Source organism: Chiloscyllium punctatum, chromosome 1, assembly GCF_047496795.1.
Source record: "Chiloscyllium punctatum isolate Juve2018m chromosome 1, sChiPun1.3, whole genome shotgun sequence".
NCBI classification, from domain to species: domain Eukaryota; kingdom Metazoa; phylum Chordata; class Chondrichthyes; order Orectolobiformes; family Hemiscylliidae; genus Chiloscyllium; species Chiloscyllium punctatum.
The window spans coordinates 152,324,704-152,351,104 of NC_092739.1; the positions used below are offsets into that span (position 1 = coordinate 152,324,704).

General features: G+C 43.4%; 1 protein-coding gene across 2 annotated transcripts in view; it reads right to left on the reverse strand.

Annotated features, from left to right (window-relative positions):
* LOC140481226 (histone-lysine N-methyltransferase Smyd1-like) overlaps window positions 1-25,913 on the reverse strand; it is a 79,459-nt gene extending 53,546 nt beyond the window's left edge. Inside the window, exon 1 of one of the 2 annotated variants that reach the window (XM_072577093.1) lies at window positions 25,686-25,913. In XM_072577093.1, coding sequence (XP_072433194.1) covers window positions 25,686-25,822 — 137 coding nt within the window. In that variant the 5' untranslated portion in view covers window positions 25,823-25,913. The remainder of the gene's footprint in view (window positions 1-25,685) is intronic. The other variant, XM_072577084.1, reaches the window with a different exon arrangement.
* Between the last annotated feature and the right edge of the window lie 488 nt (window positions 25,914-26,401).

A 26,401-nucleotide genomic window follows, 5' to 3' on the forward strand; every position in this document is an offset into this window, starting at 1 on the left:
TGTGTCCCAGATGGAGCATGGAGTTGTCCACTTTGGAAGAAGGAATGGAGTATTTCTTAAATGGTGAATTTTCTCCCTCTCACCTTAAATGCATGCCCCCAAGTTTTAAACATTTACAAATCTTGGAAAAAGCTTCTATGCATCTCATAATTTTATAAACTTCTATCACGTCTTCCTTCAGCCTCCGCTGCTCCAGAGAAGACCATCTGGGTTTTTCTAGATTATCCATACAGCTCATACCCTTTAATCCAGGCAGCGTCCTGGTGAACCTCTTCTGCACCCTCTCCAAAGCCTCCACATCCTTCCTGTCATGGGAGCGACCAGAATTACATGCAAAAAAAGTTTAGTATGCAGGTACAGCAAGTGAGGATGGCAATTTCCTTCCCAGAAGACAATTAGTGAACTAAATGAGATTTATTTTTGTCCTCCTGAGAATCAGCAATGCTTTCATGGTCATCATTTGAATCTTAATTCCAGATTTTTACTGAATTCAAATTCCACCATCTGCTATGGAGGGATTTGAACCCCAGATCCGAGACCATTACTAGGTTCATGGATTCCTATTCTAGTGATAATACCACTAGGGACCACTGGAACAGAATGCTTAAAGCAGGCTTGCAAACAATTGGAATAGAGAACTCTGATGAACTTGCTTTGAAGCGCTCCCAATATCTTTCCTGAAAGAAGGTAATCAGCGCTGTAAACAATACTCTAGATGTGGCCTCACCCTGTGCCCTCTATAACTGAAGACTAACATCCCTACTTTTGTCTTCAATTCCCCTTGAGATAAATGGTAACATTCTTTTGGCTTTCCTGATTACTTGCTGTGTATGCCGTCTCATCTGTTTGCGATTCATGCACTGAGACACCCATCTTTGCATCTCAAAGTTCTGTAATTTGCATCTCAAAGTTCTCAAACTTTGCCTCTTAAAGTTCTGTAATTTCTCACCATTTAAATGATATGCTTCTTTTTTATTTTTCCTGTCAAATTGACAATTTCACATTCTCTCACATTATATACCATTTTCCATTTGCCGCTCATTTAGCCTATCCGTATGTTTTCATAAACCCCCTTATGGCCTCTTTACAACTTATTTACCCAACAAAGGATTGTCAGCCAATTTGATAAACGTACCTTCCTGAATTATTCAGAAACCTGGAGAGCAAGTTCATCAGAGTTCTCTATTCCAATTGTTTGCAAGCCTGCTTTAAGCATTCTGTTCCAGTGGTCCCTAGTGGTATTATCACTAGAATAGGAATCCATGAACCGAGTAATGGTCCCGGATCTGGGGTTCAAATCCCTCCATAGCGGATGGTGGAATTTGAATTCAGTAAAATTCTGGAATTAAGATTCAAATGATGACCATGAAAGCATTGCTGATTCTCAGGAGGACAAAAAAAAAACCTCATTTAGTTCACTAATTGTCTTCTGGGAAGGAAATTGCCATCCTCACTTGCTGTACCTGCATACTAAACTTTTTTTGCATGTAATTCTGGTCGCTCCCATGACAGGAAGGATGTGGAGGCTTTGGAGAAGGTGCAGAAGAGGTTCACCAGGACGCTGCCTGGATTAAAGGGTATGAGCTGTATGGATAATCTAGAAAAACCCAGATGGTCTTCTCTGGAGCAGTGGAGGCTGAAGGAAGACGTGATAGAAGTCTATAAAATTATGAGATGCATAGATGGTGTTGACCGTCAGAAGCTTTTTCCAAGATTTGTAAATGTTTAAAACTAGGGGGCATGCATTTAAGGTGAGAGGGAGAAAATTCACCATTTAAGAAATACTCCGTTCCTTCTTCCAAAGTGGACAACTCCATGCTCCATCTGGGACACACTTGCCCACTCACTCAGGCTGTCTAAAACCAATTGAAGCCTGTTTGTACGCTCCTCACAGCTCATCTTTCTAGCAAGTTTTGTATCACTTATAAACTTGAAACTATTACTAATGGTCTCCATGTCAAAATCATTGATAACAACTGGGGCCCAAGTATTGATTCTTGCAGTATCCCACTGGTTACAGTCTGCTAACCCAACAATGTTTCCTGAACTCTGTTTTCTAAATTGTCCCCAATTACATGCACTTTAATTTCATTTACCGATCATCCAAAATTTTCTAAAAATTCAAATATTACACATTCACTGATTCCCCATTATCTAGTCTTCTAATAATAATCCATCAGCTTTGTCAAGTATAATTTCCCCCTCATATATCCACATTGACTTTTTCCATTCAGACATAAATTCTCATTGAACATTTTTTTTGATTGTGTAGCGTCTTTCTGAGATCTGAGTCACTAAAAACTAAAAGCAGGTGCAGTAAGCATTTCGGAAGGTTCACCTTTAAAGCAGGAAGATTTGAGTACAGGATGAAAAAAAGACTTTCTTCAGTAATAAAGACACTTGTGTGGTTGAATCTAGAATGTTGTGTGAGCTCTGGTCCCTTGATCATAAAATCATTAGATATTGGTACAGAAGTAGGCCATTCAGTTCTGTGAGTCTGCTCAATAAAATCGTAGCTAATCTGATCATCCTCAATTCCTCTTTCCCGCCTTTTCCATATTACCCTTGTTCTCTTTCCTGATTAAAAATCTGTCCATCTCAGTCATGAATACACTTAACAATGCAGCCTCTACATCACTTTATGGTAAAGAATTCCATAGATTCACTACCTTTTGAGAGGTGACATTGCTGTTGTAAATGTGTGACCCTTTACTCTGAGATTATGCTCTGGTCCTAGACTCTTCCCAAAGAGAAAGCAATCTGTCCTGGCTACCCTTTTGAGCCCCCTATGAAGGCTTGTCTTACGCACTGCTTGCATTTCCACAAAAGGAGAGAAAATAATAGTACCTCGAATTAAGGTTTGAAATACCGAGAGAGACTACACAAGTTGCACTGTTTCAATAAGCTCTTCTCTCATTCTCCAATGAGTACATGCCCAATCTAATTCAGCCCTCCTTATGAGAAAACCCCACCATACCCAGGATCAACTTAGTGAACCTACTCTGGACTGCTTCCGATGCTAGTACACCTTTCCTGAGGTAAGGGGACCTTATTTTTTACAGTATTCCAGCTGTGGTCTGACTCTGCTATCGGAAAGATGCTGTTGAACTTGAAAGGGTGAATCCTTGTCAGGATGTTGCCAGGGTTTGCAGGGTTTGAACTATAGGGAAAGGCTGAATGGATTGGGACTATTTTCCCTGGTGTTTTGGAGGCTGAGGTTTATAAAATCATGAGTGACATGGATAGGGTAAATAGCCCAGATCTTTTTCCCATGGTAGAGGAGTCCAAAACAAGAGCATAGGTTTAAGGTGAGAGGGGAAAGATTTAAAAGGGTCCTAAAGGGCAACTTCTTTCATGCAGAGGGTGGTACGTGAATGGAATGAGCTGCCAGAGGAAGTGGTGGAGGCTGGCATAATTACAACATTTAAAAGGCATCTGGATGAGTACATGAATAGGAAGAGTTCAGAGGGATATGGGCCAAATGCTGGCAAATGGGACTAGATTAATTTGGAATATCAGGTCGACACAGACAGTTGGACCGTAGGGTCTGTTTCCATGCTATACCTCTCTCTGAACTGATGACTCTAGTGCCTCATATAGCTTCAGCAAGATTTCTTTACGTTTATACTCCAGAAAGGATTTGCTGGTCATAGCTGGAGTGCAGAGGAGCTTCTGCAGACTGATTAATTGGGTGGTGGGACTGTCCTCTGAGCAGAGCTAGAGGAGACTGGGGCACATTTCGTCTGGAGTTTAGAAGAATGAGAGGTAATCAAATAGAACTTTATCACATTCTTAAAGACTGATTTAACCATGATTAGGGTAAATGTTGAGTGGAGAAAGTGAGGACTGCAGATGCTGGAGATCAGAGCTGAAAATGTGTTGCTGGAAAAGTGCAGCAGGTCAGGCAGCATCCGAGGAGCAGGAGAATCGGCGTTTCTGGCATAAGCCCTTCAGTAGCCCTTCCTGAAGAAGGGCTTATGCCCGAAACATCGATTCTCCTGCTCCGTAAATGTTGAGTGTCCTAGCTGTGGGGATCTAGAACCAGGAGACACAGCATTCAGGACTGGGATGGGGATGGTAAATCTTTGAAATTTTCTACTCCAGAGGATTATGGAAACTCAGCCATTAAGTAAATTCACAACAAGTTTGATTGATTCCTAATTACCATATGATGTGAAGGGCTTGGGGAAATGGTATTGAGGGTGAGTCTAGAATGACTTGAGGGCTGAATGGTCTACTGCTGTTATTATGTTGCAATGGTGTTACAATGGATGAAAGTTGTCCTCTTACTCTCGAAGTGGAGAAGCCAGTGTTGGACAAGGGTGGACAAAGTTAAAAATCACACAACACCAGGTTATAGTCCAAAATGGTTATTGGGAAGCACTAGCTTTCGAAGTGCTGCTCCTTCATCAGGTGGCTTTTCCACAATCAGTGCTCTGAAAACTAGTGCTTCCAAATAAACCTGTTGGACTATAACCTGGTGCTGTGTGATTTTTAACTCTTACTCTCAGACACTGGCTTGTTAAGCAAGCAGTCAGTCAGTAGGACAAACTAAAATAAATTGCTGAAGAAACTCAGCCCCCTTAAGGGTCACAGGACTTGAAATGTTGTCTCAGTTTCTCTCTCGACAGATGCAGCCAGATGTGCTGAATTCCTCCAGCAATTTGATTTTATTTGACTCAAATCTCCAGCATCCACGGTTCTTTATTTAAATCAGTTCACCAATCAATCAGCAAACTATGCGCATAACACAGTATTATCATATTTATGCATAGAAGATAAACTAAAAGTGAGAGTGAGATATCATACTCACAGAGTTAGCTGTCATTAAACTTACTGAAATTTCTTTGCGAAAAAAGGCTGAGTTTCTGTGTTATATTAGTATGTGCAAAATGCCACAAGAAGTCTAATCTAATTATATTTCTTTGAAAAGCCTCAGACATTTTTCCAAGCTAAAGCGAATATACAACTGGAAGTTATTATCACTGTGTTCATAAGCTATAGTTGCAGCAGGTCACTTGATCTACCCCTCCATGCAAACACATTGTTCTCATCACTTTCAACCAGTTTGTTCCCAACCCCTAAGACCTCTTGATGTGTAAATTACACAAATTAAGATTTCAGTGAATAACATTTTAAAAATATGATATGCAAGTTGTTTTGAGCTGCATTGTTGAAGTAACTGCTCCCTGAATTATGGATGTTTCTAATTCGAGTTCCTTAGCAACTGATAGTGGAATGTTTTTGCATCTCTACTGTTGTGTATCTCAACAGGTGGTAAGCATTGTGAAATACTCTTCATGACTACTAATCCCTTGGTATGTCAGATATATAATTAGAGAGCGAGAAGGAGATGTGGATTTACCAGCCACTTAAATACTATAGCCACAAGACAAGGTCTGAAGCTTGCATTGCATATCCATATAAAAACAAATCAGAATTAAAAATAGAAGTTGCTGGAAAAGCTCAGCAGGTCTGGCAGCATCTGTGGAGAGATATCAGAGTTAACGTTGTGGGCCAAGTGACCCTTCCTCAGTGAGCGTCCCAATAGTGTAGTAAGAGGCCATTTGGTCCATCAAATTCACACCAGCCCTCTAAAGAGCATTCCACCCAGACCCCAGGGCCCACCACCACACATTACCATGGCTAGTCCACCTAACCTGCACATCTTTGTGACTGTGGGAGGAAACTGGAGCATCCAGGGAAACCCACACACACCCACTGGGAGAATGTGCAAACTCCACACAGACAGTCACCCAAGGCTGGAATTGAACACAGGTCTCTGGTACTGTGAGGTCGCAGTGCTAACTACTGAACTACCATGCCACCCATACTTGCCAAAGCCAATCCACCATCTGCAAGATACATGTCTGGAGTGTGATGGAATATCAGTCACTTATCCAGTTGATTGGCACATTGTTCATTACTATAAATATTTGCTCCCTCTGCCATCAATGGTGGTTGCAGTGTGTACCAGCAACAAAATACACTTCTGTAATTCACTAAGACTCTACCAACAGCACCTTCCAAACCCTCAACCACTATCTGTAGAAGGACATGGGCAGCAGATGCCTCAGAACACCATCACTTGCAAATTCTTTTCCATCTTCATACCATCCTGACATGGAAATATATCACCACTCTTTCAGTATCACTGAGTCAAAGTCCAGGAATTCACTTTCTAATAGCATTGTGGGTGTACATACACCACATGAACTGCAGTGATTCAAGAAAGCCACTTACCTCCACTGTCTCAAGGGCAATTAGGAATGGGTAATAAATGCCTGTCTTCCAGCACTGCTCACATTTCACAAAAGGAGAGAAAATAATGATACTTCGAATCAGAGCTTGACATATTAATAGTGATTACACAAATTGTGTTGTATTTGCTGTAATTTGAAAGGTTTGTGCAGGATTTGATTAGCGTTATCAAAGTATTAGGGAGATCTGATAGCAGAGATAGAGGTAGCAGGGGAGCCTAGAAGCAAGAACATAACTTCAAATCTAGGACCTGATATTACTACAAAGAATTGGGAATATGGCTTAGTCCATCACGCAAGCCAACTTTCCTTCCATTACCTCCATCTGTACTTGGCACTGTCTTCAACAGGCAGCCAGCATCTTCAAAGACCCCTCTACACGCCAGTTCTCATCTCTTGCAATCTCTTCCGTTGAGTAGAAGATACAAAAGGTTAAACACACGTACCAACAGGTTCAAGAACAGCTTCTTCCCCGCTGTTATTAGACTCCTGAATGGCCCTCTCAAATTTTAATGTTGATTTCACTCTTTGTGCACCTTCTCTGCTGCCATAACATTGTATTCCTCGATCTGTTCTATTACTCTGATGCACTTTGTATGGTATGATCTGTCTGTACTCCACAAAACTTTTTACTGTATCTAGGCACTTATGTCAATTATAAACCAAATCAAATATTGCAGAATTGAAGTTAGGAAATACTTTTAGATGCAAAGTGTGATAGAAGCTTTGAATTCTCTTCCATATCTTTGTTCCCTTCTTCTCTTTGAGGATGTGGACATCATGCCTTCGAACAGACAGATTATTAGGCCATTTCAATGGGTCGCTAAGAGCTTTCCCTTGAGGGAATCACGCATGATTAGATTGCCTACAGTGTGGAAACAGGCCCTTCAGCCCATCCAGTCCACACCGACCCTCCGAAGAGTAACCCACCCAGGCCGATTTCCCTCTGACTAATGCACATAACACTATGGGCAATTTAGCATGGCCAATTCACCTGACCCGCACATCTTTGGACTATGGGAGGAAACCGGAGCACCTGGAGGAAACCCATGCAGACACAGGGAGAACGTGCAAACTGCACCCGAGGCTGGAATCGAACCTGGTGCTGTGAGGCATCAGTGCTAATCACTGAACCACAATGCCGCTGTATAGGTCAGACCGGGTAGGGACAGCAGATTTTCTTCCTGAAAGGACATCAATGACTACATGGATTTTCACAACCATTAAGGATCGTTGTAGTGGTCACTATCACTAAGATTATTTTTCAACGTCAGATTTATGAATTGAATTTAAATTCCACCAGCTGCCATTTGTATGTGTGCCCTACAACATTAAACTGGCATTCTGGATGACTGGTCCAAGGGCATCGCTACCACACTGCCATCTGCCCGAAAAGGCAATCCATGTTAAATATGCTGCTAATTTTAAATTGGAGGCTCTGGTGAGCAAAGATATCAAGGGATTTGGGGCAAAGATAGAGAAATGGAGACAGGTTACAGATCAATCATTCTTTTATTAAATGGCAGAATCAGCTCGGCAGCTAAGTGATCTGCCACTGTTCCTGAGCTCCCAAATGTCTAGTTATTAATCACTTGTTGCCGAACATGGCGTTGAGTTTCAACATTATTGTGATTAATGACTTAATCACAAAAAAATCTCTGGCTGAACAAAGAAGGAGGTGAGTTGGACACAGTGAAGTTACACACTGGAAAAGGTAGGCCAAACAAATCTAAAATTCTAGACCATAAAACCATTAGAGCAAGGAACAGGACAAACTCACTCAGCAGGTCTGCTCAAACAGACCATGAGGTAAAAACAATGACTGCAGATGCTGGAAAGCAAATACTGGATTAGTGGTGCTGGAAGAGCACAGCAGTTCAGGCAGCATCCAACGAGCAGCGAAATCGACGTTTCGGGCAAAAGCCCTTCATCAGGAATAAAGGCAGTGAGCCTGAAGCATGGAGAGATAAGCTAGAGGAGGGTGGGGGTGGGGAGAGAGTACCATAGAGTACAATGGGTGAGTTGGGGAGGAGATGAAGGTGATAGGTCAAGGAGGAGAGGGTGGAGTGGATAGGTGGAAAAGGAGATAGGCAGGTTCGACAAGTCCGGAAGAGTCAAGGAGACAGTGCTGAGCTGGAAGTTTGAAACTAGGATGAGGTGGGGGAAGGGGAAATGAGGAAGCTGTTGAAGTCCACATTGATGCCCTGGGGTTGAAGTGTTCCGAGGCGGAAGATGAGGCATTCTTCCTCCAGGCGTCTGGTGGTGAGGGAGCAGCGGTGAAGGAGGCCCAGGACCTCCATGTCCTCGGCAGAGTGGGAGGGGGAGTTGAAATGTTGGGCCACGGGGCGGTTTGGTTGATTGGTGCGGGTGTCTCGGAGATGTTCCCTAAAGCGCTCTGCTAGGAGACGCCCAGTCTCCCCAATGTAGAGGAGACCACATCAGGATACAATAAATGATATTAGTGGATGTGCAGGTAAAACTTTGATGGATGTGGAAGGCTCCTTTAGGGCCTTGGATAGAGGTGAGGGAGGAGGTGTGGGCACAGGTTTTACAGTTCCTGCGGTGGCAGGGGCAAGTGCCAGAATTGGAGGGTGGGTCGTAGGGGGGTGTGGACCTGACCAGGTAGTCGCGGAGGGAACGGTCTTTGCAGAAGGCGGAAAGGGGTGGGGAGGGAAATATATCCCTGGTGGTGGGGTCTTTTTGGAGGTGGCGTAAATGTTGGCGGATGATTTGGTTTATGCGAAGGTTTGTGGGTTTGCAAGAGATAGGGTGGGAAGAGGTGTAATCCACATAGCTGTGGGAGTCGGTGGGTTTGTAAAAAATGTCAGTGTCAAGTCGGTCGTCACTAATGGAGATGGAGAGGTCCAGGAAGGGGAGCGAGGTGTCAGAGATGGTCCAGGTAAATTTAAGGTCAGGGTGGAATGTGTTGGTGAAGTTGATGAATTGCTCAACCTCCTCGCAGGAGCACGAGGTGGCGCCAATGCAGTCATCAGTGTAGCGGAGGAAGAGGTGGGGAGTGGTGCCGGTGTAATTATGGAAGATCAACTGTTCTACATAGCCAACAAAGAGACAGGCATAGCTGGGGCCCAACACGTGTGCCCATGGCTACGCCTTTGGTCTGGAGGAAGTGGGAGGATTCAAAGGTGAAATTGTTAAGGGTGAGGACCAGTTCGGCCAAACGAATGAGAGTGTCAGTGGAAGGGTACTGTTGGGGACGTCTGGAGAGGAAGAAACGGAGGGCTTGGAGGCCCTGGTCATGGCGGATGGAGGTGTAGAGGGATTGGATATCCATGGTGAAGATAAGGCATTGGGGGCCGGGGAAACGGAAGTCTTGGAGGAGGTGGAGGGCATGGGTGGTGTCTCGAACGTATGTGGGGAGTTCCTGGACTAGGGGGGATAGGACAGTGTCGCGGTAGGTAGAGATGAGTTCAGTGGGGCAGGAGCATGCTGAGACAATGGGTCGGCCAGGGTGGTCAGGCTTGTGGATCTTGGGAAGGAGGTAGAACCGGGCAGTGCGGGGTTCCCGGACTATGAGGTTGGAAGCTGTGGGTGGGAGATCTCCTGAGGTGATGAGGTTCTGTATGGTCTGGGAGATGATGGTTTGGTGATGGGGGGTGGGGTCATGGTCGAGGGGGCAGTAGGAAGAGGTGTCCTTGAGTTGGCGTTTGGCTTCAGCGGTGTAGAGGTCAGTGCGCCAGACTACCACTGCGCCCCCTTTATCCGCTGGCTTAATGGTGAAGTTGAAGGGTTTTTGCCCAAAACGTTGATTTCGCTGCTCGTTGGATGCTGCCTGAACTGCTGTGCTCTTCCAGCACCACTAATCCAGTATTTGGTTTTCAGCATCTGCAGTCATTGTTTTTACCTAGGTTGGGATTAGAGCAGAGGGATTGGAGGGCTGCACGTTGTGAGGGTGAGAGGTTGGAGTGGGGGAGTTGATCTGATCATCTTTAACTCTATTTATCTGCCTGACTCCTTCAACCCTTAATGACACCACATGAGGATGGGCTGCCTTGTTTTTAAGAAATGAAATTAAACCAATAGCAAGCTGTGTTCTTGAATCTGTGTGGGTAGAGGAGGAACTGCAACGGAAGAGAAGACCCTGATGGGAGTAATATTCAGGCATCCTAGTGGGTAGTCAGGATGTGGGGAAGGAAATAAATCAGGAGATGGAAAAGTCATGTAAGAAAGGCACTATTACAGGAATCATGGGGGCCTTCAAAATGCAGGTAGACTGGGAAAATCAGATTGGTAGTGAAAGGAATTCATGGAAAGTTGACAAGATGGATTTTTGGAGCAGCTTCTAGTAGAATCCATTAGGGAACAAGCAATTCCGGATTTGACGATATATAATGAAGGATTTGATGAGAGTGCTTAAGGTGGGGGAACTCCTAGGGGGCAGTGACCATGATATGACAGAATTCACCCTTAGTTTGAGTGGGAGAAGCTGGAATCAGATTTAACGATATTACAATTGAGTAAAGGGAACTACAAAGACATGAGGGAGGAGTCGGCCAGAGTGGATTGGAAGGGGAGCCAGGAATGGCAGGGTTTCTGGGCATAGTTTGGGAGGCACAGAAGGAATTTATATTCCTGATGAAGGGCTTTTGCCTGAAACGCCGATTTCGCTGCTCCTTGGATGCTGCCTGAACTGCTGTGCTCTTCCAGCACCACTAATCCAGAATCTGGTTTCCAGCAGCTGCAGTTATAGTTTTTAACCTCACAGCAGGAATTCATCCCAAGGAAGGAAAAACCAGACTAAAGAGAGGATAAGGCAACTATGGTTGACAAAGGAAATCATAGGAGGCATAAAAACAACAGAAAAAGCTTACAATGCAGTGAAGATTAATTGAAGTTCAAAGATTGGGAAATCTTCAAAAGCCAGTAGAAGAGAACTGAAGAAAGCAATAAATAGGGTGGGTGGGGGGGTAGAGAAATTGTTGGTGATGAAATATGAAAGTAAGTCAGTGAGTAATTTTTAAAAATTTTAAAAATTGCAAGAGGTTTTCCGATATATGTAAGTGAGGGACAAAAGTGAACTTTGCACTATTGGAGAATGATGCTGAAGAAGTAGTAATGGGGACCAAAGAAATGACGGAAGAGCTGAATAGATACTTTGCATCAGTTTTCATGGTGGAAGATGCTAGCAGGATATCGGAACTTCAAGAGATTCAGATGGCAGAGATGAGTGTAGTGGCCATCATTAAGGAGAAGATGCTGGGGCAGCTGAAAGGCCTGAAGGTGAATAAATCACCTTGGCCAGATGGACTACACCCCAGAGTTCAGAAGGAGATAGCTGAGGAGATTGTAGAGGCATTGGTGGTGATCTTTCATGAATCACTGGAGTCAGGGAGGGTCTCAGAGGTTTGAGAAATGGCTAATGTAACATCCTTGTTTAAGAAGAGAGAGAGGTCGAAGACTGGAAACCATAACCCAGTGAGTTGACCTTAGTCATTGGTAAGATTTTAGAGTCCATCAATAAGGATGAGATTGCAGAGTACTGCAAATAGGGCTGAATCAGCATGGCTTCATCAAGCGGAGATCATGCCTGACCAATTTCATAGTATTCTTTGAGGAGGTGATAAGGTAAGTTAGACAAAGGAGAGCCCGTGGATGTCACCTATTTGGATTTCCTGATGGCCTTTGACAAGGTGCTGCACATGTGGCTGATGAACAAGAGCCCCAGGTGTTAGGGGCAATAGACTGACGTGGACAGAGGATTGGCCAAGTGGCAGAAAGCAAAGAGTGGGTACAAAGGGGTCTTTTTCAGGATGGCAACTGGGGACTCGTGGAGTTCCTCAGGGGTAAAGAGATAAGGATAAACCTCTTCAACCAGAGAATAGTGAATCAATGGAATTCACTGCCACAGAAGTTGTGGAGGCCAGGTCATTGAGTATATTTAAGATGGAGATAGATAGGTTCTTGATTGTCAAGAAATTGCCCAGTGTTGTAACTATACTGGAAGTGTCTCCAACTGTTTCTTGATATCATGTGGAGGGAATCAAATTAGTTGATACTGATGGGTGCGTGGAATGCACTGCCAGCGATGGTAGTAGAGTCAGAGACATTACGGACATTTATAAGCGACTTCTGGACAAGCACATGGACGGCAGTAAATGGAGGGGTGTGTCGGTTAGGTTGATGCTCCAGTAAGCCTCTGTGCAAGTTTAAAGAGCAGCATCTCATCATCCACATGGGGACCCTGCAGCCTCTAGCACTAAACATCCAGTTCAATAACCTTACAGCCTGATTCCATGGCTTTTAACAATTCCCACATCCAGTCCTGTTTTGACACAGGTTGCTTTCAGCCTAGCCAACCTATTCTCTCGTATTCTAAGCTCTCATTATCATTTATTCTGCTTTCCTTCTGTCCTTCCACCTCATAGTTACCACTTCTTCCCAAGCTGCTACCAATTCTGATGAGGTGTTAAAACATTAGGTCTGCTTTCTTCCCACAGATGCTGCCAGACCTGCTGAGTTCCATCTGCAATTTGTGTTTTTGTTTCAGATCTCCAGCATTCACAGTCCTTTGCTTTATTTCATCATCTGGGAGGATGATGGGTCACCTGAGACCCACTGACAGTGTTTTCTTTGCATTTTAGAAATTCCAGGAAAATTGCATTGCTGTAGGCAACACAGTGCAGGTCCATCTCAGCTTCAGGACGTCTCTGCAAGAGTTCCTCAGGGTCGTCTCCTAAACCCAACCATCCTCAGCTGCTTCATCATAATGTGAGGTTAGTGGCTGATGACTGCACAATGTTCAGCACCATTTGCTGCTCGTCATATACTGAAGCAGTCCATTTCCGTCCTGGAATATTTCAAGGATGTAGATAGTAGAGTTGATAAGGGGGAACTGGTGAATGTAGTTTACTTGCACTTTCAGAAGACTTTCAACTAAGCTCCACATAGAAATTAGCATATAAAATTAAAGCACATGGGACTGAGGGTAGGTGTACTGACATAGCTAGAGAACTGGCTGAGAGATAGGAAATGTAGAGTAAGAATTAATGGGTCAATTTCCAAGTACATACAGGCTATTGGGGTATCACAGGGGTCAGTGCTGGGACCTGAGACATTAATGATATATACTAAGGATGAAGATGAGGGAATTAAGTATAGAATCACAAAGATTGCAGACGACACAAAGTTAGATGGAATGATGAATTGTGAGGAGGATGCAAAGATGCTTCAACGTGATTTCTTTATTCTTTCACAGGATGTGGCCATCACTGGCCGGGCCAGCATTTATTGCCCATCTGTAATTACCCAGAGGGCAATTAAGATCTGAAGTCACACATAGGCCAGACCAGGTTGTCAGATTTCTCCTGGATGGTGTCAAGCTCCTTCGTGTTGTTGGAGCTGCACCCATCCAGGCAAGTGGGGAGTATTCCATCACACTTTGACCTGTGTCTTGTTGATGGTAAACAAGCTTGGAGAGTCAGGAAGTAACTATCACCCCAAACCATTTGTCAGATTTCCTTCACTAAAGGACATTAGTGAGCCAAACCAGAGTTAGACAAGTTAGGTGCATGGTAATATATTGTGGCTAAGCGTGAGGTCATCTACTTTGGTTGCAAAAATAGGAAGGTAGAAAGTCATCCAAAGCCGATAGTTTGGAAAAGGGAGGGCTGCAAGGAGACCTGGATGTCCTTGTACACTAGTTGCTGAAAGAAAACATTCAGGATGTTCTCGATGATGGGGAGCTCAGAACCAGGGGCTACAGTCTAAGAATATAGGGTTGGCCATTTAGGACTGACATGAGGAGAAATGTCTTCACAGGTGAGCCTGTGGAATTCTCTGCCATAGAAAGCAGTTGAGGCCCAAACATTGAATGTTCCAATAACGAGTTAGACATAATTCTTAGGGTTAAAGCGATCAAAGGGTATGGGGTGAAATTCATCTCCTGACTCCCCAAGCTTATCCACCATCAACAAGACGCAGGTCAGGAGTGTGTTGGAATATTGCCCACTTGCCTGGATTGGTGCAACTACAACAACACTAAGGGAGCTTGACACCATCCAGGACAGAGCAACCGGCTTGATTGGCACCTATTTCACAAGCATCCCCTCCCACCACCACCGACGCTCAGTGGCAGCAGTGTGTACTATCTATAAGGTGCACTGCCGAAATTCGCCAACGATAGTTGGGTAAAACCTACTAAATGCATGCTCATTACCATGTAGAAGGACAAGGGCAGCAGATACATGGGAACACCTCACCACTATGTTCCCCGTCAAATAAGTTGAAAGAAAAAGTATGTAAGGAGGCCAAAGTTAGTGATAGCCCTGAAGGCAGGAATAAAACCAGAATCCTACAAAGGATCACTATAAAGGTAATAAAGACAGAGAACATAAACTATGAGGGAAAACTAGTGAGAAATATAAAAGCTAATAATAAGAATTTCTTTAAATATATAAAAAGGAAGTGATAGGTCAAAGTGAACATAGACCCCTTAGAAAATGAATCTGGAGAGATACTTTTGGGGTGCAAAGAAAGGGCAGAGGGGTTAAATGGATATTTTACATGAGTCTCTGTAGTGGAAGATACTTTGAAGATTTCATTAATACTGGAGAATACAGGAGAGGAATTATGTACCATCACCAACACTGAAGAAGTAGTTTTCGACAAACTGATGGAGCAAAAGGCAGATACGTCCCCAGGCCCTGCTGTCTTGCATCCAAGGGTCCTCAATGGGGTGACTACAGCGATAGTGGGTGCATTGGTTGCAAGTACCAAAGAATTCTGAAGAAGTACCAAAGGATTCTTAAGTGACACTTCCGAAGAGTTCTGAAAATGGTCACTGGATCCAAAACATTAACTCTGCTTCCTCTCCACAAATGCTGCTCGACCTGATGAATTCTTCCAGCAATTTCTACTTTTGTTGCCAAAGGGAAGTCTCTATTGAAAATGGCAGGGAAGCAGAAAGCAGGTAAATATCAGCTGATTAGGCTAAATAGACCAAAAGTGAGGACGGCAGATGCAGGAATACTGATGAAGGGCTTTTGCCCGAAACATCGATTTTCCTGCTCCTCAGATGCTGCCTGACCTGCTATGCTTTTCCAGCACCACTCTGATCTAAACTCTGATTAGCTTAAATATTTATTATTGGAAAAGTATTTGAATCAATTATTTAGGAGGTAATAGCATAATGTTTGGAAGATCATAATCTAATCAAGCAGAGTCATCACAGATTCATGAAAGGAACATTATGTCTGACTAATTCTTTGGAGTTTTTCAATGAAATCTCAACCAGAGTAGATGGAGGGGAACCAGTTGGTGTGTGCATTTGGGTTTCCTGAAGATGCTAAATAAGGTATCTCACAAAAGATTAACTCATAAGAGCCCACGATGTTGAAGGTAGTATGTTAGCAGGGGTAGAGAATTGACAAATGGGCAGGCAACAGCGAGTGGGGATAAAAAAGTTATTTTCTAGCTTGGCGGCATGTGACCAGTGGAGTTTCACAGGGATCAGTGCTTCACAACATAAATTGATGACTCGGAGAAAGGAAGATGCAGATGACACAAAAATAAGTGGAAAGGCAGGCTGTAAGAGGGATCCAAACAGTTTACAGAGAGATAGAGGTTACATAAATTGGCAAAAAAGTTAGTACATGGAGCATAATGTGGGAAAGTACCAAGCTGTTCATTTGGAAGGCAGAACAAAACAACAGAGAATTTTTCAGAATCATAGAATCCCTACAGTGAGGCAATTTGGTATATTGAATCTGCACTGACCCTCTGAAGAGCATCCCACCCAGATTGAGCCCCCTAACCTATTTCTGTAAGCCCACATATATGCATGTCCAATGGCTAATCCACCTTGCCTCCACATCCCTGGACACTATGGACAAGTTAGCATGGCCAATCCACCTAATCAGCACATCTTTGGACTGTGGGAGGGAACCAGCGAAATCAGCAGAAATTTTGCAGGTAAGACATGGGGAAAACATGCAAACTCCACACAGACTGTCATTCGAGACTGGAATCAAACCCGGGTCCCTAGTGCAATGAGGTGGCAGTGCTAATCACTGAGCCACTGTACTTCCCTTAAGCTGAGTCCCCCATCAGTGTATCTCATGAGTGAACCTTCCCACATCTGACACCAGAGGGAGGGTCACTGAGAAAGAAACTGAAGATGGCTGCGATGAAGACAGCAACTCGAGGACTCCCGCTGCTGTCCAGAGACCAGATACCAACCTTCCCCACCAAAACCATCCTCCTGTGTCTCAGATATGGCTTTTGTGAAACCCATGAATGACAATGTCACTCACACTGACACACAACAGCCTTCATGCTTCATTGGACATGGTCTGATGAAGAATCTTGGGTGCGGACATGATGCAAAAAAACAGGCAGTTAAAGAGTGAGATGAGGAGGATGTGGAGCAAAGTCCTTGTGTATATTTAAGACTGTGATCGATAGATTCTTAATCAGTCAGTGAATCAAGGGTTATGGTGAAAAGATAGGAACATTAGGAACATGGACATGAGGAAAGTCAGATCAGCCATGATCCTATTGAATGGTGGAGCAGGCTTGATGGGCTCAGTATTCTACTCCTGTTCCTATTTCTCATGGTCTTATGGTCTTAAGCCACTCATCATCCTGACTTAGAAATACATCGCTGTTCCTTAGCTGATGCTGGGCCAAACTCCTGGAATTCTTTCCCTCGTGGCATTGTGGGTCAATCTATAGCACATGGACTGCAGCGGTTTAAGAAGGCAGCTCACCACTACCTTCTCAAGGGTTTAGATTACATTACAGTGTGGAAACGGGCCCTTCGGCCCAACAAGTCCACACCGACCCGCCACCCACCCATACCCCTACATTTACCCCTTACCTAAGACTATGGGCAATTTTAACATGGCCAATTCACCTGACCTGCACATCTTTGGACTGTGGGAGGAAACCGGAGCACCCGAAGGAAACCCACGCAGACACGGGGAGAACGTGCAAACTCCACACCGTCAGTTGCCTGAGGCGGGAATTGAACCCGGGTCTCTGGCGCTGTGAGGCAGCAGTGCTAACCACTGTGCCACCGCGCCGCCCATGGGTAACTAGGGATGGGCATGAAACATTCGCGATGTTCACATCCCATGACTGAAAAGAAAAGGAAATGTCCCCCAGGGGGCAGGGAAGGTGGAATGCTTATGGTTTACAGGAGTTGGTTGCCCACAACCAAAGCGATTTCAAGAGGACAATAAATGGATGACATTGTAACAGGCAGCACAGAAATCAACCGAGCATTCCCGAGCCATCTCTGATCAATGCTCACAATTGTACAAGAGCAGAGACCCCTCCAGCCTGATCGAGCATTTGATGTGATTATGAATGATCTCTGCCTAAAGTCCACTTCTTCCACCTGCTCCCCATATCCCTTGTCTCCCTTCTATTATAGCCCGAAATACATTCAACAATGCAGCAGCCCCAACCCAAAAGGGTTGAGTATTTGAAAGGCTGGCAAGAATTTGAGTGGAGAAATTTCTCCGCCTTTCATTGACCCATTATGCTGAGACTGCTTCCTCATATTCTGCATTTCCCAGCAGCCTCTCAGCCAAGCCCTTTCAGAAACCTGAGTATCAACGAGGGTGACAACATCTTGAAGGAAGAACCGTCTACTTAAAAAGGCAATCATTTGTTTCTGTTTTTGTGATGTTGATTTCAGAAAGATTTCATTGATCTAGCGCCTTTCAAGATCTCATATCCTGAAGTGTTGTACAGCCAATGGCGTATTTTTGATGTACCATCTCTATTATAATCATAGAAAGGATGTATACAAGCCAGAACACCAGGGTGAATTCCCCTCCTGATCTTCAGATAATGAGGGGGTTGCTATCTGCTTCATCTTAAAGGGTGGGAAACGGAGAGTATCAGTCTAACAGGATAGCAGAGCAGGGAGATGACCATCATGTAGCAATAGGGGTTATTAAACTTGAAATCTGGAACCTCTGCCTCAAAGTTGGAGGCTCTGAGGTGATGGATTCAAACCTTGCAGGGGTAGCTTCTGGAATTTAAATTGAATTAATAAATTCAATTCATTAAAAATAAAACATAGGAATGAAAACTGATCTCTTAATAGTGACCATTAAGCTCTCATTAAAAACCCATCTGGTTCACTAATGTCCTTGAGGGAAGGAAATCGGCCTTCCTTACTTGGTCTGGCCTACATATGACTCTAGACCCACAGCAATGTGTTTAGCTCTTAACTGCCATCTGTGAAATTAGGGATGGGCAATAAATGCTGGCCTGGCCAGCGATACCCTCATCCCATGAATACATTTTTGAAAAGTAGTAAATTATTATTAATTAGCTATACGTGACGATGACATTCCCTGACAGCAGAAACTCCATGAACTTCAGTTGACATTTCATCTTGACCTTCCGTCAAAGTATCAGCTATCAATTCTCAGCAAAGAATGTTTCATGTTTCTTTGTGCAATGTTACTCTTCAGTTTTGCCATCTGTTAAGCGCATTAGATGATACCGTCCTTTACTACCCCTTCATTTGCACCTTCCACGCCTCCTTCCTTCACTAAAGTCGCAACCTGTGGATGGAAAATGGCTTTGCATGTCGTGTAACCCAAACCCCTGTTCCTGGTATCTCCGTCAAGTGCCTTCTCCATATGTGAGCACTAACAGTGACTGTCAGTGGTGCATTTGTAGCTATCTCTGCCCAGCTTAATCCTCCCCTTTCACGCTGCCGTGTATTGCGTTTTGGAGTAAAGGATCACTGGATAATTGTTGGCTATTCTGTTCCTTTGGTTGCCCACAGAGTGCTGAGGGTAATTGTGGTGACCAGAAATATTGCCTTAGATTACTTCACCCAATCCAGCATAGAATGGAGACCACAATTAGTATCTGCCTGATGAATTTAATGCAGCGCCTCTTATTTGTCGCATTATCCAATACTGTGAGCACAGTAGAGTAATGATTAAGTTTCCTTCCAAGTCACAGATACCTAAACGGAAATATAGTCTCATTCCTTCGCTGCCACTGAGTCATATTAATTCAACTCACTGTCCAACTGCTCTTTCCATCCATCGTCCAAGGTGAAGGTAATCATCTTCATCACTGGTATGCTCAGTAAGGTTCTGGTGGCTATGTTGCTGACTGCTGAGGATAATTTCTGCCCGAAGTACTGCAGACAATTGAGGTTAGGGTGGATTTCTGGCTCATGACTTCTCCTTGTATTTTATCTCTGCCTCCAAAATGCACTTGCCTTTGAAAGAAGCAGCATTGACTTTATACATTTAGTTTTACTGGTGCAGAAAGGGGGGGTGGGGGGGAGGGGGGGGTGGCGGTCTCGCTCCCTCAAAGTCCTTTCGCACCGCGGTGAGGTATACCCACATCACCAAGGATGGCAGCGGTTGAAGAGAGTGACTCACTACCATCTTCCTGAGAGTGATAACTGCTTGGCATGCCAGTGACTCCTATCCCATCATGGCACATTGTTCAACCACACTGCTATAACGTAGCATCAGGGAGTTGTGTGAGTGAATTCAACAATGCCATTCCGACAGTCAGATCTGTAGCTCATCAGTATTCTGGCTTACATTGCACTCCTGTCTCTGGTTGTCAATGGCCTTGGGTCAACTAAAACACGCATTTAATCCAAGTTAGCTTTGAACCACAAATAAAAAAAGAAATTGGTGGGGAAATCTCTGCAAAGAAGAATGCTATCAGATTTCAAGCATTAACTCTGTTTCTCTCTCAACAGCTGCAGCTAGACCTGCTGAGTTTCTCCAGCACTCTCTGTTTTTATTTTAGATCCCCAACACCCACAGTATTTATAGCTTTGAACTATTGCCATTTAACAGAATCATTCCGCATGAGCACTATCGTATACTGTAGTAACTGCAAGACCTGGTTATAGGTCTGTACAGTTACAGTTCCCTCAGAGAAAACAGAATGGACTGAAATTAAACAGAGAGATTATAGTTTTGAGAAATCAATATCTAAAGTGTAATTTTCACAGACGTTAATCTTCAATGGTTTAAATTGTAGATTTATCTTTATTATCCTGGACAGTTTTCTTCTTTATTCCAAAAAGACCTCACATACTGTGGTGTTTATTCCAATCAGGCGAAAGTGAGGACTGCAGATGCTGGAGATTAGAGTCAAGATTAGAGTGGTGCTGGAAAAGCACAGCAGGTCAGGCAGCATCTGAGGAGCAGGAAAATCGATGTTTCAGGCAGGAGCCAAACTCAAAGCAGGTCATCCAAACACATCAGCTATAGGTCCAGGGCTGCCTTGCTTCCTATTCATTTGCCTACCTAAAGCACTCAGTTTTCTTCAGGCCCTTATACATCCCTTTTAATGTCCACAACATTTACCCTGCCAAAAGGTCAATGTCAACTTCCTCTTTATTCATTTTCTCAATATCTATACTGCTCTGCACCCTTAACAATTTCAACTTGTTCCTCAAATCTCAGTTGACTTAATTACATAAGGAAGGGCAGCTCAAAGGAGGCTAAAGCCAGTGTTGCATTTTTGAGGTAAACTAATGCAACTTCCAGTGCGTGCATAGGAAGGACCTACAAAAGCTAAGAGATAAGCGACCACATAATTTGTTCTGTGTGATATTAGTTGAGAGACAAATGTTGGTCAGGATACCAGAAGAACTGTTATGTTCCTCACATCAGATCTTTTACGTGCACTTTAAGTCCCGTTCAATGGCAGCACCTTGAACTGCGCAGTACTCCATCAGTATTGCACTGAAGTACTGGGATAGTCCTTAAGTAGACTCGCCCTCTTTGTCCAACTTCATTGTGAAATTATGGTACAAGGTGTGGTTTAGCAACACACACAAATCATCAACATACAGATTGCATCAAGTCTCTGAAGTGGATTTGAAACCATAACCTTCCAACTCAGAGAGAAAGAGAGAGAGAGAGAGAGAGAGAGAGCAACCACCTGAGTATAGGTTAGACTTGCTTCAAAGTGCTTTTTTTATAACTGAACTGCTTTTGAGAACAGTTTCTAATTTTCTAAGTTGCTACATATCTCACAAAGAAATCATGGATTCCACAGATGCCTCACTTCCATATCTTTCTTAGTTTTAATTCTTGAACATACGCTTGCTGCCTACAGACCTTATTTTCTGCTATTACAAGTTTTGTTTGTAAATAGATATGTGCCAAACTTTACTGTTGGAAATTGCAAAATATCCCCTGTCAGTGAGCAGTTGCTGGTTTCTCACTGTGGCAACAGTTCCAATGTCAACGGCATTTCTCAGTTGACGTTTTCTGTCAGGGAACTTCTCAGGTGAATCTATGCTGAGATTTTTATTTGCTTCAAATTCTAGAGTGAGCAACAACATGATCAGCCTGGATTTCCCCAGTCTAGCACTGCAGAAAGGCAGAAACATTGTGGATGTCAATTGTAGCAGTTGTAATGAGGCAGGTAAAATATACAATCTGAGTTCCCTGATTGGGACTGTTAATTTGGTCCAATCAGGGAGTCCTGGCTGACAAATGAGAGCAGGAGTATCAGAGGTTCTGTTTGCTCTGAGAGTTGGCTCTGAGGGAGCTGGATCTATGTCAAGAACTCTCCGTCTGTAAATAACAGGTGACTTGGTGACTGGATACCAGCCTCAATGGAATTCTTTCAACAATCACCACTAATTCTGACTTTTAGGCCTTTAACACAGGAGGTATAATAGAATTGATTGTCTTCCTATTAAATAAATTGAGATGCTACCTTGCTTTAGTTATTTCATTTCCCAATCATGATTCTCTGGAATTAAACAAAGGACTTGCATTTTCCAAAATCATGAAATACCCCAAAGTGCTTTTGAGTCAATGCCTTGCTTCCAAAGTGTCGTCACTTTTACAGTATATGGAATGCAGCAGCCAACCTGTACACAGCAAACTCGCATAAACACCAATGTGATCATGCCCAGATAATCCGTTTTTGTGTACTGTTGATTGATGGATAGATGTTGGTCAAGTAGAACACCCTTGCTCTTCTTCAAAGTGGTGCTGTGGGATCTTTAACAATCATCCAAGCAGAAAGATAGGCACTTGCTTTAATAAAACATCGAAAAAATAGCACCTCAGATCACACAGCACAGTTCTTTCTGTGCCACAAACTGTGCCACATACAAAATCCCACAGACTGTTAGCTAAGGTGGGAGCCCACAGAATTAAGGGACAATTACTGACATGGATAGGAAATTGGTTGAGTGGCAGAAAACAGAGAGTTGGAATAACGTTAAGTAGTCACTCTGACCAGACGTAAGTTCTGCTGTTCCACGGGGATCCGTGTTGGGGCTTTGATCATTCATAATATTCATTAATGACGCAGATAATGACATAAAAAGTCAAACATGCAAATTTGCTGACAACACAAAATGGGCCAACATTGCTCAGAGTATTGACAGCAGCATAAAATTGCAACAGGTTATTGATAGATTAGGTGAATGGGCAAAGCTGCAACAGATGGATTTTAATATCAGCAAATGTAAAATTATCTGTTTTGGACTGATGGATCTGAGTGTTTTTTAGAAGGCACTAAATTAAATACAGTCCACCAAGAGTTGGGGGTTCAGGTGAATTGTTCTTTAAAATGTGATGGTTCAGAAAATAATCACGATGGTTAACGGAATGTTGGCCTTCATATCTAAAGGGCTGGAGGATTAGGATGCAGATATTATGCTGCAGTAATGCAAAACCTTAGTTAGACCCCACTTAGACCACTGTGAGCAGATCAGGCCACCAGGCCTTAGGAAGGATGATTTGACCCTGGGGGGGAGCTCAACACAGCTTTGCAAGGATGAGACCGAGGGGTTAAGTTATGAGGAGACATTAGACAAACTGGGCCATTATTCTCTAGAATTTAGAAGACTTAGGGGTGATCAAATCAAGGTGTTCAGGATATTAACAGGAAAAGATAAGGTAGATAGAGATAAACTATTTCCAGCAGTTGAAGATTCTAGAACCAGGGGCATAGTCAAAGAATTAGAGTCAGGACATTCAGTGGAGGTTTGGAACTCTCTTCCTCAAATCGTGGGTGATACTAATTTAATTGTTAAACCTAAATCTGAAATAGATACATTTTTATTAATCAAGGGTTTCAAGGGATATGGGTACAAGGCAGGTATATGCTGTTAGGCCACAAATCAGCCATGATCTTATCGAATGGTGAAACAGGCTTGAAAGGCTGAATGGTCTCCACCTTTTCCTATGTATGTGTGTCAGGTTTGGAGCTCTCGTCTGAGAAGTAGACTTAAGCCTAGAACCTTAAGATTCTGTTGAACGAGTGTTACCAACTGTTGCTTCACCTTAGGCAGTGCCTCAGGGATGTAAATGACTTGCTTCAACTCTGACTCGATTGGTTCTAAAATGGTTGAGAACTCCCATGTTTGTTCTGCAGACTCTGCTACTAGGAAGGGTGGGACAAATAGGCTGTCTTGGAGTTTACATTCTGTCTCTGATGATTTGACTTCTGCACATCCCCAACAAAGTCACTTGAAGCAGTTGTGTCTTCCTAAATGCATCATCTCAAGTTAATCACAAACCAGAGTATTTCAAGAGTCAACCAGAATATTTTGTCCCTTCAGGACATTCCAAAAAACATTTCTGCCTTCCCCCTGGGAGGGACACTCCAGATGCAACCCATTATTGAGTTACTTGGGACTAAATTACCATGGATGTTAGGGATCAGAAATAAAAACAGAAGTGGCAGAGAAACTCAGTAGGTCTCTGGAGAGAGAAACATTTCAATCTAATGACTCTTCCTCAGAATAGAAGAGAGCTGGAAACGACGCTTTTTATGCTGTTGACAAAGTGGGGATGGGGGGGGGGGGGGCGGGGGGGCGCAGGAGCGAGAGGAACAGATCATGAGAGCACCTGGAGCAAAAGACAAAGTGAGTTTTAATGGTAACAAAGGAGTGATGTGGATACAAAGCAGGTGTGAATGGTAGAGAATAAGTCAGCTCTGCTGAGAACAAACCCGTCCCACCTTCTCATGCAATGACAGAAAGTGTGACATTGGAACTTTTATTTCTTCCTTCTCACTGTTCAGGGTCCCAAACACATCTTACAGGTGAGGCAGCAGTTTACTTTAGCTTTTCTTTCAACTCAAGCCTTCTATACTCCCTGCTGACAATGCGGTCTCCTTCACATTGTGAAGTCATTGGAGACTGGGTAACCACTTTGTAACTCCTTGCATTTCTCCCTGTGTTTTTAACATATAAATATTCCACCATCATCCATTTTATTAATCTATCAGGGAAAAGACAGAGGAATGGGAATAGGTGACTTGTTTTTGTAGAGATCTAAATCAGATATGACTAAAAGCCTCCTTCATGAATTCCACGAATCCGTGATTCTAAATCCTTTTGTCAACAATGCTAAGTCAAAGCAACAAGACAGGCACAAAAACAATGCAAAAACTCCTTTACTCTGACAAATGACTCACCTCCCTCTCATTCAATATTCCTCACAATATACACAGCCCAGCTAGGATTGGGTTGACAAAGTGAACAGGATATTTGAAATTTTAAATCATCCCGGCAGTGTGTAATCCACTTGATCAGGAGATCTGCCACTGGATGCGTCTCCCAGCAAGTTATGACAGCAGTAACTGTGACCCACAAGATTCAGAGTAACCTCTTGCTGTCCACATTTCAATACCATATCCCAGTCAATAACTGTGACCACCACCTACAAGAATATCAGAATTGTAGGCACAGCATCACCTGCAAGTTCTACTCAATATCAGGATCATCCTGATCTGAACTTTGTCACCATTTCTGGAACATTACTAGGTTCAAACCCTGCATTTCCACCAATTTACAAGTGTTATCAACACAAGGTTCAAGAGAAATGCTCATCATCACCTTCCCAGGGATGGCAACTAAACAAAAAGAGGTCTTGTCAATTTTCTCCCTCTTTAATAACAATCTCTTCAAAACCAGCCCTGTTTGGTTTCTATGGAATAAATGGCAGTTTACATTTAACTGCTAGCAAATGGAATCAGGTCAGATTGGAATGTCTGGTTGGCACCAATGAGTTGGGCCGAAGGGTCTTTTTCCTTGCTGTATGACTCTATGACTCTAAGTTCTAAACCTTACCCCCTAAAGAAATACATTTAGCCTGAAAACTACCAAACAGCAAGAACTGAGCCAAGTAGCTCCCCACAGCATTGTAAAGTGGTCCCACATGATTGTCCTACGAAGACTGCAGTATCCAGTGGAACTAAAGACCCCAGTTTCAGGACAACACTCCTTACAGAATTCAGTCAATCAAGGCAAGGAACTCAATCAATTCAACGGTCAATAATGAAAGAAAGATTGAAGAAGTGATGTTATATTAAAATAAAATTTAAAATAAAAACTCCTGTTCAACATTTGACTTTGATTCCAAAGCTTGCATTATGGGGTAACATAAGAAGGCTTGTGTTCTACAACAGATAGACAGACTGACTTACTTGTCAAACACAACCGCAGCATATGCTGGCTCAGCAAAGACCACATCCCCAGTCAGAAGGTCTTGCTTGGCCTTCAACCCTCTTCCCTTGCCATCCGTGTCGAAGATTTCTACTTTATCCATATCACCCACTGTCATTGAGGGAATGAGCGAGAGCCCAGCACTACGAGCTTTAACCTTGGCCACTAATCTTCAGCTAATCTTGACACATTCAGACAGACGAAAGTGAGCTCTATAAATGGTCTGGATCATCCAGCCTGTACCAACCTAAAAATTGGTGCAGAGAGTGGGGGTGGTGGGTGGATGAAGGCAGTGGGAACACCCACCTGGTGAAACATGACCCCTTGGTTAATTCAGACAAACTACGGATATTCCTTTAACTTCCGAAAAAGAGTTGCAGTTCGTTTCAAAGACAAAAGGGAAATTTTTGGCAGGTATTGTATTAAACCTGCAATGTCACACGTGTAATCTCTGCACCCCTTTGAGAAAGGAGCTGCTTGCAGCTAGTGGATTTATTTTTGGAAAACAGATGTCATTGTCCATCAAAGTGTGACAGCTGAAGAGGGGCTGCCATTCCTTGTGAGACTTGCTAAAAGATATCAGCGTGTTATCAGTCTCTTGAATTTCTGTATTTTGAACAGTGGACTCTGGCACTAGCCGAAAGTATTAATGAATGGAAAGGCATGAGAATGTTTTATGGGAAGGTTCCAGAAACCT